The 20,926-nt window shown below is 45.5% G+C and overlaps 1 protein-coding gene across 8 annotated transcripts in view; it reads right to left on the reverse strand.

Annotated features, from left to right (window-relative positions):
- The window catches only part of PPP6R2 (protein phosphatase 6 regulatory subunit 2), a 2,012,581-nt gene that overhangs the window by 819,143 nt on the left and 1,172,512 nt on the right, over nucleotides 1-20,926 (reverse strand). For all 8 annotated transcript variants that reach the window (XR_011281892.1, XM_069629515.1, XM_069629514.1 and 5 more), the window contains 2 exons: nucleotides 3,774-3,838; nucleotides 2,970-3,085 (listed from right to left, as the gene is read on the reverse strand). Coding sequence is in view for 7 of the 8 variants with exons in the window: in XM_069629515.1 (XP_069485616.1) it covers nucleotides 2,970-3,085; nucleotides 3,774-3,838 (181 nt within the window). In the remaining variant the exon portion in view is untranslated. The remainder of the gene's footprint in view (nucleotides 1-2,969; nucleotides 3,086-3,773; nucleotides 3,839-20,926) is intronic.

Below are 20,926 nucleotides of genomic sequence, written 5' to 3' on the forward strand. Positions count from 1 at the left end.
CAGACAGGTTGATTGATGACGCCTATATTCGTCATGAAGCCACAATCATCATCATCCTATGTGGTAACCTAAATGCAACTGGTATGTGGGGGCTTGGTACCTCTGTTGGTTATCTTAACTAAAACCCTTCAGCCTTAAGAGGATCGGCTTGGAAAACTAATAGCAGAAAGGGAATTGCACTTTTAAATGGCCACATGGTGGGTGATATTCCACCACATATGACCTGTGCAAGAGATGGAAAAAAGCTGTCCTCGATTACATCATAGTCTAGGGAGCTTTCCTGCCTGCAGTCCATTCAAAATTGCTACAAACCATAGTGTTCACAATCTCTTGGAAATGTCTTGGGAAGCAGACGACCCAGGGCCTGTCCACAAATGGGCACAACTTGTAGAGGACTGTAATGGAGGAAGGAGATTAAGGATGCCAAAAACAGCAATCAGGAAGCGTATGGAGAAATGTTCTGACAACCATCAGGAGGGCGTCTCATTGGAAGCAGTTTCTAAGGTGGACTATACCCGATGCATATTTTTTCGATGGAAAGTAATTAGATGAAAAGTCCCTCAATGAATTCACCAGATACCACCCTAGAGGACATCCTCAAAGCAAAAACAGCTGCCATGGAGTATAAAAACTGGTAACGTGCCCACAGACAAAAACTCTAACAGGACTCAGACTATTAGTCGGAGACGAGCGAGAGGTATTTGGTCCCTTATAAACTTGTTCAGGGAATGCAAGGCTATCTCAAACCAATAATGTCCCGGAGTAAGCCTGGATCTTTCACTTTAGTAAATTATTTGAAGAGAAGTGGAATCCAACTACCTACGAGACTTATGAGAAAGCATCTTATTTGGACGTCCCACATGACCTGGACCACACAATGACGAAGCTGCAGAAACTGTCAGGCTCCCATGCTACTGGCTCAGACGGCCTGACCAACCCAATGTTTAAAGAACATCCGGAGGAATGGGCCAGGTTTCTCAAACTTCTCTTTGAACGAATAACCAACACCTATACCATCCCAGTCTCCTGGAGGCAAGCAAGAGTGGTTCCGATCTTCAAGAGGGGCGACAGGGAAGACCGTAAGAACTATCTCCCAATCGCCCCTCTTGATGTAATCGGTAAGATCTTCTGTTCTCTCCTCTTGACCAGACTAAATGGTTGTAGACAAGGGGATGTAGCAACCCTTTTCAAACAGGCTTAAGGAGAGGAATTGGAACTGGATATAACATCTTGATTCTAAGTATACTAAGGGGAAGGGCAGGGGAAAGCAAGACAAGTATCTGCTTGGCTTTCGTCGATCTTGTCCAGGCTTGCGATCAAGTAGACCAGAAATGTCTGTGGGAAAAACTGCAAAGACTGAACTGCCCAACGTCCATCTTGGACCCCCTGTTGGCTCTTCATTCAAATACCACATTGATAATACGATTAAATCAATCTGGTCTAATGTCGGCAGAAATTTGAACATCTAGAGGACTAAAGCCGGGATGCCCGCTGGCACTGGAACTTTGTCATTTCTTTTTCAGATATTGGCTTAACACTCGACACATTGAGAAGTTTTCCTCCTCGCTTTGGCGGATTTCATATTAGAGGAATCCTCTACTCGGAAAACCTAGTCTTAATAGAACAAACGACAGTGGGTCTTCAGTGGCAGCTAGACCAACTAAGGAAATATGTAGAGGAAAATGATCTCCAGATTTACACAGAGAAAACAAAGATCTTGGTTCTAGACAGAACTACGGAAGGAAACTCCACATAGCATCTTCGAATGGGACCTCGGCCAAACAAAGATTGAACAGGTGTCAGCATTTAAATATTTGTGAACCATGATCAACAGCAACGTCGAAACTATGACAGTGGATTTCCTCCGTAGTAAGACCAAAGCTCTGTTAAGCCAAGCCACCAGAGTAAATATGAAATATTGACGCTTCACAATGGTGCCGGTTTTAGACCTTTTTAAAATAAAAAGTTGTTCCAACCCTCACTTGTGGTGCAGAGACAATTTTGAAAGTCCCGGATGAGCAATGGCTCAAGCTCAAAGGTGCATTTTGGACGAAAGTTTTGGGACGCCCCAGTTCATTTCCTATGTGTATTCGACGAAGAGAACTAGGTACTCTAATGGCAACAATGGAATGGAAGAGACTGACATTATATGGGAAATGTCTCGGCGCCTTGAGGCTGGTACTCTTTTCGCTTATACACAACGAAATGGGGAAATGCACCAACGGCCCATTGAAGCACTGGGTGGACGCCAACCATGTCAATTTGAAGCATATTGGCTGTACTACATAGGACCTATTAACTAACCCATGCAGAGTAAAAACAAAACTGTACGAGCTTGATTGGATCATAACCCATGAAAAAGCTTCATCATACAAATTGTATCGGCAGATGGATCATGAAGAAAAAAAGTTGGGAACCTTCCCGAAATATCTGGGGACATACCCAAACAAACAACTTCGAAACCAATGTCTACGGATTAGGCTGAACTTGCTTCCAACCAAGTAACTGCCTCAAGGTCTCCATGAAAAGCAAAAAACACAAGTCTGTCGATTTTCCTTGGAGAAGCACCTGCTGCTGTTTTGGCCAGGGCTGACCAAGGTTAGAACCCTATATTTTGGTTCATTGATCCGGGCTCTCCCACCACTGTTTCCGGAGGAATGGTGGGGCGCCTTGACAAACAGCAATATGGTCTCTCGAGTCTGGTCAGTTAACTTTCTGAACAGGGACCTAGTAACAGACAACCAGCAATGGAATCCTTTGAAGTAACGAGAATTGACCTTTCTGTGACTTGGTGTATGCCATTGAGACTATAAAATATGACCCATGTGAGATGGAATAGTTGAAATGTAATTTGTAAACTTTTTCTGTTGATAAACGAATGCAAACAAAATAAAAAAAGATACACATTCAACAAAGATTAAAAAATGTAATGAAGACCGAAGAGTAGAATAAAGCTCTACATGGAGTACCTTTCATGAATTCACATATCTGGGTCTGCATGGGGCCCTTTTCCGTGTTCTGTACCACAGCATTAGCGATCCGAGTGAGATGACCCATATTTCCTCGCCTCATCCCACCTTCTGCCCTGCAAGCAAACAACTGAAACAGTTACATATGATCCTGAAATGAAGCAGTATTGATAAACTGATCCCATTCACACACTTAATCCAGGTGCAAAATGGATTAACATTAAGGGAATTAAAATTAGGTGCTTAACCCATAACATTTCTAAATCTCATTAACACCCTTCCCCATCACATTTTCATTTGGGAATGGAAATTCATTTTCAATTATTTAATAACGACTCTTCTGCCAATGAACATTACCACTATTTCAGGTTGCCTTTAAAGAATGATATGAATAATACATGAGGCAAGTAAAGTATGTATGCACAGACCAACTCTTACCCAGTGTTTAACTTTCTTTGGATTTAGACGTTTCATGTTCAAATTATGTAGTCTATTTCGTATGCATGCAGAGGTTGAGCCTATTCGCAGTTTATGCTAAAGAAACTAGGTTTACCCTTTTGTGATTGTTGAAAACATCCTAATGCAAGCTCCATTTGTTTTCCAGTAATCAAACTACTAGCCACAGTTTATCCAATGTTGAGAACATCCTCAAAAGCATGGACCCTCTCTCTCACCAGACCTAAAATGAAGCTGTGCCGATCTACATCCCAGTTGGCTAGAAAATAACAAGTACCACAGAAACACTACTAGCTTTTATTGGTAAAGTAATGCAGAAAAAAACAATCACAATTAGAAAGTACTTACTGTATTCGGTCGTTTGTTTCCCAGGCATCCAGTATCCTCTGGACCAGGCAGCACTTCTGGAAAATCTGCAGTTGATTGAGACAGGAAGATTATTACATATCACTAGCACACACATAGTTCCATGTCTTTATATCAGTCCAAAACATCTATGTCTTTGCATCAGTGTAAAAGAATAAATTACTTAACTTCCAAAATGTTCTTTTTTCGAGATACACATCACTTATTTCTCAAATTCTGAATATATACCCCCAACAGTCTGCTCTGGAAAGTATTCAACCACCACCAGTTGGCACCATACGGCTCCAGGGTTGGTTTTATCACCTCTCTTCAGCAGTGTCGAGCTGAAAGTGATGTCATACTTACTTCTATTCAAAGCTGCCAGCACCATTTTTCTTTAAGTTCATTCTTTTGACCCATGCAACACTAAGAAAAGCAGGTATTACAGCCATTTCGCAAAAATTCCAATTTGAGATTTTTCAGTTTAGCGGGATAGGCAGGAGGGAGATGAGGAGCGTAATCGTAGTCTCCAGCAGAAAGAATATTACGACGGTAAGGAATGTGTTCTGCCAATAGATACATTCATCCTCGAGATTCCTTACCTTCTCCAAGATTCCCAAAGCTGTGGTCTACGTCAGAGGAGGAGGGAGAAAGGTGAGACTGAAGCTACAATAGGAACGTTTGTAGTACCAACCTACCCGTCCCGGCATCCTCGCCAGCTAAGAGATCCAAGCTGTATTGCTTGGTGGTGATATGGAGAGAAGACAAAGTTGCCATCAGAGAGATGTCCAAAATGGGAATGTCCCTCCGTAAAGCCGAGGAGTCTGCCCAACCCCCTGTAGCAGCGGGATGAATGCCTTTCCGGAACCACCTTGATGGCCGTCTCATAGTATGTCTTGATGGAGGGTACGATCCACATCCACTTGGGGATGGTTTGCTCTGAGATGCCTTTGCCCTCTTTAAGATCTTAAAAAATAAATCATTTCTTTTTTTAAAAGAGTTGGTAATCCGCAGCTGAAATTTATTTCATCTGGAAAGAAAAATGTGCCGGTAGGTAGCATTTTAGAATGGCAATGTTGAGTCCAGACTTGGCAATGTTAACAGGAACCCCAGAATTGCACCAGGGTGTTGACAGGGGCACAATAATGAGTTGAGGTTTATTTTCCGGCATTCATTTTTGAACTAGAGACCAGAATACATGGACTTGTTGAATGTGTGAATGCCAAAATGCATCACAAGAATAACAATCTAAAAGAAATCCCGAGATTTTACCTCAACCTCTCAAAAGCTATGCATGAAGGTTCAGAGATGTGTCATTGGGGTGAAGCCCTGTGTCCGAAGATCTTCCCTCCAAGGAGGGCGGCACAGCAGGATGTCCAGCATGACTCGGTACCAGATCCTCCCTCCCTTGCAGCATGGTACTATTAGGATCACTGTTCTGTTTAGCTTCAACTTCCTCATCACAAAAGAATCAGTGAAAATCGATGGCAAGCATACAACAGCTCAAACTGAGCAAACTCACAGAGTGAGACTCTTCTGGCAACTCCATGGTGCAGAAGATATCCATGTGGGGCCCTCCCCAGATCAACCACTTATGGACGAGTTCAAACAGGAAATGTGAGAACTTCTCTATAATCTCCCCATTCTACTACTCTTATGAGACTCAGTGCTGACTCAATGGATCCGCCAGTGTTAGGCAGAATCCAGTGCAGTTCCCTTAGGGAGCACTACAGACGATTAGGACTACAGGTGAGAGCAATAAATCCCCTTTGGTATCAGTCCGTACCACAAAGATTTAGTTGGTAGCTGTGGCTGAGCAGTCAGACTTATCTCAAAAGGGAGATGAGCAGTATTCAGGGTTTACACAATAGGCCTACTGTACTATGGCACAAGGAAACACTGACCAAAGCTATGTAGTTAAAAAGTAGATATATATTTATTTTATACACTAAGAAAGTACATGTATCACAAGTATCAAGCAAGTTAAATTAAGTCAAATAGAAAAATATACACACTCCCTATATAAATTGTAGACCAAGTGAACCAGAGTGTAAACTGAGCAAAATGGCACAGTGACAACTACACACAAGGGATCCTCTAACAATTTCTCACAAGGGAGGAAAAACACAAGTTATCTAGAAATAGGTTCTTATACACCCTAGCACCACTTCCCATCAGTTGTGAACCAGTTCAACAAGACAGCGCATCAGTATATACAATACTTCAAATGAAAACTGAGCAAAATGGCATTTCACAATGATTATGCAGTGGGAAAGGAAGGGTAGGTATAAGAAAGGGTCGCACCACACAGTTCGAATTGGGACTCAATCTTGAGAAGGCAGGTTTAACAAATGTGACCAGAGTCAGTAGGCCTGTGCCAGAGTTAGTGGTACAGGGCAAGGGCCTAGGAGCAAAATGTTCTTGTAGCTGCAGTCAAGTCTTTGGTTAACGATGTTGAAAAGGTGGATGCAGAAAGCAAACAGACAATGTTAAGAGAGGGGGGCGGCCAACCCAACAGGTAGGTAAAGGATTTAAAACACCTTTAGCACTACTTCGAAGAAAGGGCGGCCTGGCGGAACAATGTACCTTGAAAATGAAGAAGTGGCTCCTGTGGTGGCGGTTGTTCCTGGTAGTTCCTGCAGTTTGGGGGATCCAGCAGAGGAAGAGAGGCTCTCGTCGTGGAGGAAGGTACTGCACTACTGAGGGAAGAAACCAGCCGCGGTGCTGCCAAACAAAGTTTAAAAGGTACGCTCCTTTTAATTGCTGTCCGGGTCGATAGCTGCGTGGCTATCCGGTCTCCAAAGTGCAGGGCACTGGCGATTCGACCACAGCAGGTTCGGGAAGGCGATGTGCAAACTGGTTGGCCCCACCAGCTCAAGGGAAGAAGGCTCTTGCAGATGAAGATCTCCTCTCGTCGTGTGGAGAAAAGTGGTGAGACGCTGCAGCAGGGCTTCACTGGTGGTGGTAGTCGTTGCAGGTGTCTTTGGCTTCTCTCCTCTTCTGTTCCATAGTTCCAGTGGCGACGTCTTGGTCTTCCAGTCCTCAGGACCCTGCTTTTATGCAGAAAGAGACCCATTCATACAGCCTAGCTGTCACTCACAGAGTGGAGTGGTCATCTTGGCGGGAGACCCTCCAGCCTATCAGGATAGAGTGCGACATGAGTTGCTGAGGCAACCCTGTCCAGGGGTCCTACTCCCCCTCCCACACAAAGGACCCACCCCAGACTCAATGGTGCCGAAAGGAGGGCTTCTTGGCAGAAGCCCGCCAAAAGGACGAACAAAGGATCCCCGACCTGGGTTAGGATTGTAGAGAAAGACACGAAAAAGAAGTTATATCAAAGTTCTGGCAAATAAAACCTACCAGAGCAAAGTTAATATTAAAATGCACCGGCGGTATGTTAGAGGCTGTCAGAAAAAGTGGTAGCCTCGAACAATGGGAAAATAACATAGGGAAATATTTGCGGTCGAATATTTCTGGTAGTAACCACTGCCACCAGCCAGAAACTTTTTAGAGAGGTACTGTAGGGTACATTCTCTAAAATGAACATAGGGGGAAAACTATTAACCCCTTCCAGTACCTCCATAGTAAGATGGGTTGTACTGGTTTAGTTCATAAAAATGGACTAGTAAATTCAATGGGGACTTTACAGGCCCTGGGAGACAGTAGTCAATCCCAGGGTATGGAGTCTATGTTTGGGGGTCGCTACGACGCCCCTGTGTCACTGCACTGAGGGGGCTGTGTAACACATGTGCATAAAGATGGTTCCTATGGGGTTGAGAAAAGATCCCATAGGCATTAAATACAAAATAGCCTAGAACACACATAGCAAAAATGCCTTAGAGTGGGAAAAAGAGTCTCACTCTTAGCAGGTAAAAAGAAACAAACCCTTCAAATCCAGCAAAGCTGCTGGGGGACTCTATAGGTAAGGGAAAATAGCCATTGAAGGAGAATTCTCCTTAACAGCCAGCCCGCCAGATTTGACAATGTCACTGTCCCCTGATTCTCAATCACCCAGACCCACAAGTTTGAGCAATCTGACGCCACCCATTGTATTGATGTGGTGCACGGCTGCCTTGAGTTTCAGTACGGTGGTGTGGAAGGACTTCTCTGGGCTTTACCCACTGATCCCCTCATAGAAATATCCTGCAGACAAACTTGTCAGTCACAGTTGTTATAATGGGGTCCCCCGAAGAAGGTTGGACAAAGATTCCCTCCCAAACCCGGTCCTTGCAGACTGTGCTCTCCACCTGTTTGGGGGTGTGGCAGGGCACAGTAATGTTCTTCTTGTCCCCGTTAACCTGTGACGTGACTCCTCAGGCATCACAGTAGTGACTCCAGGCTGTGACATGGCCTTGGATCAGGAGTTTTCAGGCAAGGGAGGGAGCCGACACTCCAACTGCCTTCTAAAGTGGCTGAGCGTGGCCAGGATTCTCCAATACCATCCTTATCTGCTGGGGTGGCGGTGCGACGGCTGCAGTAGAGAGCAGCAGGACATGGCGACTGTCAACACAATGGCGCAAGATGAGACTAGCATGACTCTACTGGTCACAGATGCCACAGGAGGCAGAAACTCAATGCTGCAGGGTGCGGCATATTTAACAACACTGGCGCAGCTCCAGCAGACCAACCACTATCCCAGCAGGGATTACAAAATTAAAGAGGAGCCCCAAAAGGGTCCAGACACGATGGGCAACCAGTCCCCTGCCAACGAGCTAACTCTTTATACCAAGACTGCATGGAAAGGGGGTGCGGCTTACAAGCCCTTTTCAGCCTTCCCCTTTGTTAGGCAAGATTGTAAGCAGTACCCTTTGGGTGCACTACAACAACCCTGACCCCCTGGCAATAGGAGCCCAACCTTTGGTATAAGTCTGTACTACACAGGTTGGTAACGTGATTGAGCAGCCAGGCTTATCTCAAGAGGGGTCAATGTGAGCTATAGGGGAGTTACACAGAGATTGGCAGTGACAAGTATTCAAATAAACTCTTACACACAAGGTTTCTTGATTAAGCAAGTATTAATTTATTTCATAGTAACACACAAACACACTCCAAAACACACTCTTAATATTTCGAAATCAGCAAGTACCCTTTTTGGGATGGCACACAGACACTTCCTACACCCTCATGTGACTTTAGTAACTAGGACACTGTTAATATACAACTGTTTGCATTTAGAATCAGAAATAAGAGTATGTCAAGAAAAAGGTTATTAGGACAAAACAAGAGATCTCACAAATATTCTGAAAGCAGGTAAGTACTTTTGAAAAAACCCCAGTGCAAAGTTAGTTAACCCCTTCCTGGAAGGAAGACTAAACAATGTCAGAGGGAAGAAGAGTCATTAAGGGAGCCAGGCTAGGCCAAAAGTCAATTGGGCAAAAGTCTAGGTGAGCTGACACTTCTCAGAGGTAGGAAAAAGTGTTGCACAATGTTCTAGAAGTCTTTGTAGAAAAGAAGAAATCAAAGTAGGGCAACAAGCTGGGTAGGCTTGTGAAGTAAAGAAGCTGTCAGCAACTCTACAGAAGCAACCACAACAAGTCTCAACTGAGAACAAGTGAAGTTACACAACAAGAGGTAAGTTCACTTAGACTGAACTTGGTTAGAAGAAAAGGGCTTTGGCTGGCTTCTGTTTCTGTGCAGCTCTGCAGATCCTGTGTTCCTGGGCCTCAGTTGTGGGGACAAGAGTGAGGACGTCTATAGGACTCCTGCACTGCAACGGGACCATCAGCGACAGAAAAGGACCAACTTCTATTCAGTGGCACTTTGCAGTTTCAGCTATTCGCATCTCAGCAAATAGCACCACGGCGGACACTTGGCTTTGAGATGGGCTTTTCTTGCATCTGGGTTCCAGCACTCTGTTGAGGTGGCTTAGGCACGGTCAGTCCTGCTTCCTGGGAGTCCAGAGGATCTTCCTGGAGCTATTGGCCAACTTAAAAGCAACGCACACAATCTGGTGTTCCTCTCCCTGGCTATTCGGTTCCAGCAGCAATTGCAGTGTAAGTTCAACCAGCTCTGAGAGGATGTCCAGGTGGCCTATTTTGGAGTTGATTGGACCCACCAATTTAAGGGGAGAAGTCGTCCTTGCAGAGCTTCTCTAGTCGAAACGAATTTGGAGTTTCAGCACAGCAGCAGGGCTTCACCGGGCAAACCAACGGTCCAGTAGTTGTAGCAGGCGTCCTCTTCAAGTTGTTCTTCGGATTCCTTCGTCCAGTGGTCGACTCTGCCTTCCAAGCCAAAAAGCCTTGCCTTTTATGAAGGTTTCTCCCATTCATCCCAGTCTAGCTATCAGTCACCCAGCAGGGTGACTGTCCTTGCCGGACAGCCAGCCAGCCAATCACCTAAGAGTGCTTTCCTGTCTCCTAGGAGACTAAGCACAGGGAGTTTTTCAGGCACCTCGCACGCTTCCTGCCTCTGCCAGACACCCTGGAGCCAGAGGCAGGCTTCACTCGTGAATCCCACCAAAGACAAAACAAACAAAGGGACCAAAACTGGTTTGGCGCACAGAGTAAATCTCAAGAAGGACCTTTCCACAAAGAAATGGTGAAAAAAGACGACTGGGGTCATTTTGAAAATAATGGCACTTTTCGGTGCTTTACTGTAACTGCGAACGCAGCCCGCAGTAAACACACACCATGGTAGTTAAAAGTAAACCATTGCCAACAGCCATTCGTCGAGGAAAGGGTAACAAAAATGTTACATGAGAAACTAGACAAAGGGGATATCAAGTAACTCCTCGAGGACCCTATTGTAAGATGGTGTGTGCTGGGTCTAGAAAGTTACAAACTTAAGTAAAGTCAATTTCACTTCACTGCTCTTGGAAACAGTAGTTTATCCAAGAGAAGGTATTTAAACCTTTGGGAAATCTGAAAGACTTCCATGTGCCACTGCACAAAAGGTGCTGTGTGAATAAATGTAAAAGATGATGCCTATGGAGTTTGTCAGACTCCACAACCAAAAGAAACAGAAAACACAAAGTTTAAAAGTTCAAAGACCCAAAGTTCACAAAAAGAGCTGGGAGTCTAAGGTGGGAGGAATTTAGCACCAAACTGAAAATTCTTCCTAACACCCTTTACCTTTACCCGTCGCATCCCCTCAAGGAAGTGAAGCTATTGGCCAGGGTGAGTTGGCCAATCAGGAGAAGGGGCTGGGCTTTTTTAAGCAAAGCCTGGCGAGTGTGGGTTAGTTGGGTAAGACCGGAGGACGACGACAGAGACCAGAGGAGGCAAGAGAAAATGAAGTACAGAGGCTATTGGAGAGAAGGGGGCCTGTGGATTGTTTGTTAGTGAGAGTAAGGAGTGTGTGTGGAATGGTGACAAATTGGAGGTAGTGGTGGTAGAATATAGTAGTAGTTGGGAGTAGTGGTAATAGAGGTAATGTTAGCGTGGGAAGAGTAGAGTGGTAGTAGGAAGTGGTGGTTGGTAGCAGTGGACGTCAGTGGGGTTGAAGGGGGATAGCGATAATAGTGGTGGGAGAGGTAGCACGGTTATAAGTGGTAACAGTAGAGTGGGAGTAGAAGGTGGAGACGTAGTAAGGAGCAGGGAAGGAAGTCATAGCATATAGTATAGTGGTAGTTTGGGCAGAGGCAGATGGAAATAGAGGAGTAAAGAGTGATAAAAGGGTGGAGGTGACAAAGGGGGAGTGTAAGAGCGCAGAGGAACAGGAGTACAGAGGGAGGAGAACATGTTAGGACACATGGTAGAGCAGTGTCAGGTATGAGCAAGTGTGTGATCAACAAGTCGGTGGAGCAGCGTGGAAGAGAGCTGCACCCATAACATTCATAGAGCACTAAATGGAACTAGTTGGGGATAGTTAAAAGGTCTCATGCGAGACAGTCAGCCAGTGACTTAGGGAAGCCACAAATAGACCACAGTAGACGAAATACAGATGGTGTCCAGGATCCAATGGCAACTAACATCCCTGTTAACGACCACTGGGCTAGCGAGGGGAAAACGGATGGAAGTAGTGACGTCCCTAGCACCAACTTCCCTAAAAAATCTGATAGGTCCTAAAAGATATTTTCCAAGAATCTACAGCCATGCTGTTGGTTTTAAGAATAAACACCCTAGGAACATTACTGGAATGTCAGAGTGGTTATTTGCGGCAATTGCCCCATCACAATGCGCAGTCTTGCTTTCGGTACTACAAAGATGCAGGACACCATGAGCCCAATCTTCGAGAAAACCCTAACTGGGAATCACCAATTAAGGTTGGAGAGGGCTATTGCGGTCTGTATGCTTGCTATTCTCACTCCGGGGGACAGAAAGCCGTACCTCACTCTATATGCAGGACTGCCCCCTATTAATTGCCTGCCTGTTCTGATCTGGCACACAGGAACCGGTCGGTGAAGTAGACAAAGACATGTACTCTTATCTTGTGCTAATGGGCAGCCATCACCTTTGTGAATACTCTTGGGGCTGCAGTGAGTACAAATGGGAGCACTGTGAGTTGGTTGTGAGATTTTCCCACCACAAAGTTATTTCTGATATTTGGGATACATAAGGAGGTAAAAGTCCTGTAGAGAACGATAAAGCCAGTTATATATGTCCAAAGCCTGGATTATCTGTGCCAGTGGGATTATGTTGAAGCTGTCCTTTCAGGGGCGCTTGCTGTTGAATCTTAGATCGACAAGGAGTCTAGAGCTTCCATCTTTCTTTGGAATTAGGAAGTTATGGGAATACCATCTTTTCCAGGCTTCTGCTACTGGAAAAGTCTCCGCTGCTCCCTTTAGCAGAAGTGAAGATATTTCCTGCAGTAAATGAGGTTCCAGAGTAGGCAAGGAAAACTTAGAGGTGTTTTCACAGGAAGCGCAGGCAGTATTCTTGGCCTACGATCTGTAAGACCGATCTGTCCGAAGTAACCTAATACCATGCCCTCTTGTAGAGTCCAATTCACCCCCCGCACACACCCTCCAAAGGAGACTCATGATAGCTAGGTGAATGGAAAATTAAAACAGTTTTGCAGCTATTGGACCAGAAGGCAGTAGAGCAGAGTCTTTTGGTTTGGAATCATCCCTGTCCCTGGTGAGTTCAAGGGGCTTTTTCCATAGACACCATCACAAAAGAACAATGTACTTACCCCTGGTAACGTTCTTTCGATTGGATTTTCCTCCCATGTATTCCTCATATTTAGATGGATATCCTCTCCAGCTTAGCTGCTTCCGAACTTTTCTTCCAGTAGAGGGCAATGTGCGTTGATGTGGTGGACTTGATGTCCCTCGAGGTCGACGTCATCACTGGTACATATAGAACGCGCAGCGCCCGTTAGCTTCAGTTCTGTTTTTATGCCCACATGCACAATTAATGTTATTAGTGTGTCCAATCCAGTATAAGACCTTGAAAGAACGTAACATGTAATGCACTGAAATTCTACTGCGGGGCAAGTTGGGAGGGGTGATGAGTTATATGTGTGAGGAACATCCCATCGAAACAACCTTACCAGGGGTAAGTAACTACTTCTTTGAATGGATTATGTCCTCCCACATATCCCTCATCTCCAGATAGACTCCCAAAGCAGTTTTTGTTTTGGAGTACACATTTTAGAGGTGATAGGTAGCATGTAAAACTGCCTTACAAAATTCTCCTTCCTGACACGAGGACGGGTCAGACAGTAATCGTTTGTGAAAGTGTGAATGGAAGACCATGTGGCCGCCACACAAATATGTATCAGCACCCCTCTCTGAAAAGCAGAATAGGTTGCCATGCCCCCTGTGAAATGGGCACTGAGGCTTTCTGGGGGATCTTTCCTAGCCAATCTGCAGCATTCTGCAATGCCCAATATGATCCATCTTGACAGTTTGATTCCTAACAGATCGTCCCAACTTCTGACTTGTGTATCCCACAAAAGGTTGGTGACGTACCTTACCCATCCAGGAAATGTAAAAGCTAAGTGCTTGTCTCGGATAAAGCCTTTGCAGTCTCTCTCCTTATCCTTGTTAGGATGTGGAGGCAGGTACTAATATGGTAGCACAATTTTATTTGGTAGAAAAGTTTGTTTGACTTTAAGAACTACCTTGTCCTTAAAGAAAATAGTATATGGAGGTTTATAAGATAAGGTCTGTAGTTCGCTCACTCTGCAGGTTGATGTTAATGCAATTAATAAGTTACTCACGGTTATACAGACATGGAGCCCTTGCTCTCTGTGCTTAGAGAGGCACAGTTTCACCTCACTGATGAGGCCATACTAGGCTGTAAAACATGTCTGGGATTGCTGTTGGTACTCTTGTTCAAAGAAGAATTGCCAAGCATTTCGGTGCTGGACTGCCCAGGTGTGTGGGACAAAGACTGATATGCAAATTGATAGTTCTCCTCTGTGAAAGGTACAGTGAGGTAAAACGTGGTTGTAGACTCTCCTGAGTGAGCACCTTCCCAAAGACAGGTTATTTTTTTGTCTGTGCTCGTTCGAGGGGCTCCCAGACCTCTGTGTGGTTTCAAATGTCAACAGCCATAAAGGACACAAATGAAGTGGCTCGAAAAGAGTGCATGTAAGGAATTTTAGTACAAGAATGAGGTCCCAAATCGGAACTTGAAATGGAGATGGAAGGAACACGTTAGTGAGTCCTTTTAGGAATTGTATTAATGGCCTCTGGAAGTAGGATACCTCTACCGAAGCGCGCTTGAAGATTGAAATGCGCCACTGCGTATCCTTTGATGGTCCTATTCTGGAGCCACGGATTTGACAAATTCAACAAAAAAGATAATACCATAGGTGTAAGACATTGAAAAGTGTCCACATCCCTTTCCGCACCAGCTACTGAATTTATTCCAGCGGCACAAGGATTTAGTGGCTGGCCTTCTGGCCAAAAGCAACATCTCCATTACGTCATCCGATAGGTCCCAATCCTTATATCTCAACCTCTCAAAAACCATGTGTGAAGGTCTAGTGTTGTGACCTCTGGGTGGAGACCCTGACCCTCCTCTCGTGAGAGAAGGTCCTCTCTTTGTGGAAGAGATATTGGAGGGCAGATGGAATTGTCTACACGGTTCGGGTACCATGTCATCCTGGCCCAATCCAAAGCAAATAGGATCATAGATTTCCCAAACTTTCTCAACCTCCTGATCACGTGAGGAATGACGGGGACTGCAAGAAACGCGTACAGGAGTGGAAACTCCCAACCCACTACAAACGCATCACCTAGAGCTCCCCTTGGGGGAAATTCCCTGGAGCAGAACCGTTCACACTTCTGGTTGACACTGGCCATGAATAGAGCTACTTGAGGTGTTCGCCCAAAGGGCGAAGATCTCTTGACAGACTTCCTGAGCTAGTTCCCACTCGTGGGATAATGTGCTCTGCCTGCTCAGAGCGTCTACCGCCGTGTTCTCTTCGGCTAGGTGAACTGCTGATAGGGAGATTCCTTCTTGAATTGCCCAGAACCAGAGCTGCAATGCCTTTCTGCACAGTGATAGTGACCCTACACCACCTCTTTTGTTGAGGTAGTACATGGCCATTGTTGTTCGTCGTCATCAGGACATTCTTTCCCCATACATAGGACAAAAAGGCCTTCAGCACTAGTCTGATTGCCATCAGCTCTAAAAGGTTGATGTGCTGTTTTGACGATGATGGAGACCAACGACCGCTTACAGTCAGATCGTGGACATGGGCTTCCCCACCCAGTGAGGTTGGCATCCGTAACTACCATTATTTCTGCCCATGGTTCCCAAAAAGGTCCACCACAGGAGCTCCTGTGCGAATTGGATCCGATTGGACATCTTGCCCGAGAACTGGGACCAATTTGTCCTGAGGGCCCATTGTAGGGATCTCACTCTCAGGCTAGCCTTGGCACCAGAAAAATACAGGTTGCCATGAAGCGCAGCAAGTTCTCAAAATAATTAATTTAAAAAAAGCAGAGGCTGGAAGACACTGGGCACTCTGGAATTTGGAAACCATCTGCAGGGTGTGTCGAGCCCTGCCCACCGGTGGCGAGGCTTTTCCCAAAGACGCATCCAGAACTGCACTGATGAATTGGAGCCTTTGAGACGGTATTATGTGGTACTTGTTGAAACTGAGGGAGAAGCCCGTCAAGAGAGAGTGGCAGGTTATGCTGCAATGTTCCAGGGCCTGTTCAGGAGAACAAGCACTGATCAGCCAATCGTCGAGGTAGAGTTAAACTTCAATCCCCCCTCTCCCAAGACTCGCTGCCACCAACGTCATCAACTTGGTGAATACTGTTGGGTCGGAGGTCAGCCTGAATGCAAGAACTCGAAACTGATCGGGTGAACCAACAATGGCGAACCTCAGGTACTTTCTGTGCTTATGATGAATAGGCACATGAAAGTAAGCATCCTGAAGGTTCAATGACACCATCAAATCCTAAAGCTGGAGGGCCTGAAGGATCTGAGAAAGGGTAACCATCTTTAACGTGTCCTTCCTGAGGAACTTGTTCAAGCATCTGAAGTCCAAGATGGGTCTCAATCCTCTGCACTTCTTGGGGATTAAGAAATAGGGAAGAGTACCGCCCTTTGTTCCTCTCCGTCACAGGTACTGGTTCTATAGCACCTCTCTTTAGAAGCTCATAATTTTCTGCAAAAGGAACGGATCTGGAACTTTGAACGAGTGCCTCCCCGGTGGATGATCCCGAGGCCTTTTTAGAAAGGGGAGGCAATAACCCTGGGCTACTGTTTGAAATGCCCACGCATCTTAAGTAATACCCCAGCATACTTGCAGATGCTGCAAGAGTCTGCCTGCCACCGGAGTCTTGCGGGTTAAGGCATCAAAGAGGTTGAGAGGCGGCTGATGGTAAAGTAGCCATTGCTTGGGCAGACTTGGCACCCCTCCCTCGTCAACCATGAGGGAATCTTCTTTGGCCCCTTTGACTTGCCCAACCTCTTGCTCTTCCAACTGAGTAGAAGCAAAAGGACCTACCCCTTCAAGATGATCCAATGGGGGGAGACGGCTGTGGCCATCTGATAGAAGCACCAACAGGGGTGGACTGGGAACCAAAAGAGGCGCTGGAAATATTAAGTGGCCCCATATCACACATTTTCAGCAAGACCAACTGTTAGTCAGAATCCCGTGCAGTGCCCTTAGGGACCACTACACACAATTAAGACTACAGGTGGCAATACAAGTTTTACCTTTGGTACAAGCCTGTACTACTATGTTAAAGTGGTAGCAGTAGCAGAGCGGCTAGGCTTATCTCAAGAGTATATGAGCAGTAGCAGAGATTACACAAAGGGAGCACAATTACTGTGACTTAAGCAAACACTGACTCAAGGTTTAAGGTAAAAAATAGAAATACATTTATTTTTAAACCATTTGTTATTAACACTTCTATTAATTTAAAAACCATACGTAAAATACATAGGAGAAGCCCGCCAAAAGACAGTGAACAAAGGATGCAAACCTAGTTTGCCGCGCAAAGTAAAACACAAGAAGGAGTTTAACAAAAAGAAATGGTGTATAAACCGCACCAGAGCCAAACGAAAAAGGATTTGGTCAAGCGGGTTTAAGTCTGAGGCTAACACAACCTACAATATTACCACGGTTATATAAGATAACCGCGGTAGAAATTTAGGGTAGATACCACTGCCACCAGCCATGTCTAAATGTTAAAAAGAGCGAAACAATGCTCTAGGAGGTACAGATAAAGAGTTGAGAATTAACCCTTCCAGCACTCCATGTAAGATGGTGTGTACTGGATCTGTGGCTAAATTTGACTAAGTAAAGTTAATGGTAACTTTACCCTTTTCTGGGGGACGGTAGTCGCCTCAGAAATGGAGTCGGGGGTGGGGGCTGAACGACAAGCCTGTGCCACTGCACAGAAGGTGCTGTGTGACACACAAAGAAGGGGGCTACTGAAGTGGTGTACTCCAGAGCCCACAATCACAAGAACAGGTCAAGACACATAGCAAAACACAAGTAAGAGTGGGGGAAAAGCTCACACTCTTACCAAGTGGAAAGAAACAACTCCAGAGATCCAGCAAAGCTGCTGAGGGACTCACTAGGTAAGGGAAATTAGCCATGAAATGAGAATTCTCCCTAACACCAACCCTTTTCCTATGGCAACATTTGGAAATGCCACACAAAAGAGGCCCAGACTGCATAGGCCTACCAAGAAATCTCCAGAGTTCCCCATCGTCCAGTCCACCACTGGGCACCAAGGGATTTGGCTGCCGCCTTAGAGGTCTGCAGCTTCTCTAGGGTTTCATCAGCCTTGCTGCCAAACCGCTGAGTGCCGTCAAAGGGCACGTTGAGGAGTGTAGAATGCACATCCGGTGTAAATCCAAACTTCCTCAACCATGCAAACCTGCTCATCACAGTGCCTGCTGCCATGGCTCTACTGATGCTGTCAGCAGAGTCCAGTACTGATTGAAGAGACTCACACAGCCTCCTTTCCATCTCTTACAATATTCAGGAAGCCGTCTCTTTCGTCCCCTTCGGGAATATGCGCAGCTGCCATGACTTTACAGTCCCACCGGGTGAACGTAAATTTGGGTTAAGCACAAGTGGCATTTGCAGACTTAAGAGCCATGCTCTCGGCAGAAATCACTTTCCTAGCCCAAGCATCAAAGTGCTTTTCATGCCTGTCTGGCGGAATGGTTGGTTAAGACGCTTGTTTAGAAGTAGAAGTTGCCACTTGAACCACCAGGCTCCCTGGCGTAGGATGCTTTAACAAATGTTCAGGATTGGTACCGGACGTCTGTATTTCTTTGTGAGGTTTTTATTCACCGCTGGACTTGATTCTGGAGCCTCTCAATTGACCTACACCCTTTTCTGTAGGGCAATAGAAGGGATGTACATGATCCTTCTGAGGTCCTTTCTCTAGTATATTTATCAAGCCATCTTTTTTGAATGATGGTGAGGGTCTGACCCATCCTAAAAATTATATACCTTAGTCATAAGCCGCCTATAGGAGGCATCTACGTGGTCTGACTGGTCCGGTTTGCCAAATTCAAGTTCAGGTGGCGTACCAATGCCACTTGCAGATTGAAGATTTTCGTACATGTCCTTTAAACTGGACTCCTCAGAGATAAAGGCCTCTGGGACATTGGATGTACCAAATTGTAAACCAAAAGGAACATCAACTGGATCTGAAGGCTTGTGTTCCTCATAAATAGAAGATAAAGATTTTAAAAAATCCTTTCTAGGTAAATGTTTGTATAATTTTACAACCTCCTTTGAGGGTAATGAAGACTTCATTGGAAAAGTCGATGTATTCGACGTTGATGACGTCCAAGGTTTTGGCACCAGTGGCGTTGACTGTTTCAGCGCAAATTGCATTGACGTCCTCAACGATTTTTCTCAAAGATTTTTGACATTTCCTGTCTGAATGACTCCTACTCAGCAGGAGTTGATTTGGTTGGGTTTTGTAATACCCCTTTGAGGAGATGAGTCGGATTAAGAGTGGAAGGTGATCTATGTCGCCTTTTCTGCATCTTCTTCAATGAAGTGTGTCGAGAACCACTCCTGGGACAAGAGTGCTTTTTGGATTTTTTCCTTCGAGAAAAGTCGCCTCTCGACTCGTCGGACGAGCTCTATTTTAACAGAGTCGTAGAGGGCGTTTTGGTAGGGGGCCTACCTGCAGCTCATTTCCCTTTACGCTCTTTCAAAGCCTTACCAGTCAGACTGACCTGACCCACAGTCTGCTGTTCGATGCTGCAGGCCCAGGCTCCACAGACACACTTATGAGAATCCGTGAGAGACATCTAAGTGCCGCAATCATGGCCTTTTTTTTTACTCGGTTCGCAGGGTTGTTGGTGTCGAAGACTAGGCCATCGTTATTCGAATATGTTGCAGTTTTCACTGGAAACGAAGCGCAGTGTAATTTCTCGAAATGTCAGTTATGGTGGAAAAACTGAACTGAGGTTAACGGGTGCTTCGCGTGCTATATGTACCAGCAATGACGTTGACCTCGAGACAGAGGCACTTGCGGGACATCGAGTCAACCGCATAGACGCACGCCAACCTCGACTGGAAACAAAATTTCAAAGCAGCTAAGCTGTAGAGGATTTCTATCTAAGGATGAGGAATACATGGGAGGACACAATCCATTTGAAATGCCTTATCTTTTGGTGGAAAGGAATAAGGTAATTAACTGCCTCACCCAAAGGAGAATGAAGCCAGAGGGGTAACAAGGACATGGCCACTTCACTTGAGGTCTTGAATTAAGTGCTCCAGTTTGGCCCTAGGGTGATTATGTCTCTCTACATTCATTTTAGGTAGGCTGGTGTCCGCTGTAATTTTAATTTTGTCTGAACCAGGTGTGCAAGATTATTCACCACATTAATAGCCACTATCTTATTGGTGGGCATTGGGAAACCAATGTCTTTTTAAAGTCTTGCTCTCTCTGCCACTTTATTTTAGGGACTTCGGTTGATTAGGGAAACCACAAGGTAGGTCTAAAATGGCTGTTGTGCACTTGTGGGTTCTTTTTGAGCCCAGCTATGCATCCTCAACAGTAATTTTAACTAGCGTAAAGCAGTTCTTAGCCTTGCAGCAATTTCACATTCTGTGGGGGTGGTTTGGGGTGAAAGGCAGTTTTAGGGGCCAACCTGATACTTGCTAACCAGCCCCCTGTTTTTACCCAGAGTAGGACTTGTGGGCTGGATTAGGCTAGTCCTGGTTTGTTTGTGGAAATATCTGGCGGAGACCTCGGAGCCCACACAATTCTCACCAGATTTTCTAGGAAGACAGAAGTTTACTTGCTTAATGGAGGGCTTCTGCAGCTTTTGTGCCACTGCTTTATTTTATGAGGTAGATCTAGCCATGGCTGGACCCTGTGTCCTAGGATTACCTCTGGATCCCATTTTTGGCACAGCTGGAAGCCATTCCTGGGCCTCTTCAATCCTCCTGCTTGTCTCCCTCGTTCGCTGGGCAACACTTTCCCTTCTAGGACCATCTCTGACATTTTAGAGCAGATTTCCTGCTTGTCTGCTTGGGCCTCCCAAGTGAGTCTAGAATGTTACTGAGACTACAAAACCCTGCCTCTGCTGCTCTTCTGGAAGATCCTGTGGGAGGGTTGCCCTTCTTTCTGCATTGAGCCCCTGAACCTGCTCTGCTGCGCTTTCCCGCCTTTTTGTAGCCATCCACCCCACTGATTTTGCTTCAGACTTGAGGGTCCCAGTTCTAGGAAGGGCAGTTATCGACATGCACACAGCACACCATTCACTACTCGTTTAGGCAGTTGTAGTAGCCTCTATTGAGAAGCTAACACACCCAACAAG

The sequence above is a fragment of the Ambystoma mexicanum genome, chromosome 12, assembly GCF_040938575.1.
Source record: "Ambystoma mexicanum isolate Mex_15411 chromosome 12, UKY_AmexF1_1, whole genome shotgun sequence".
NCBI classification, from domain to species: Eukaryota; Metazoa; Chordata; class Amphibia; order Caudata; family Ambystomatidae; genus Ambystoma; species Ambystoma mexicanum.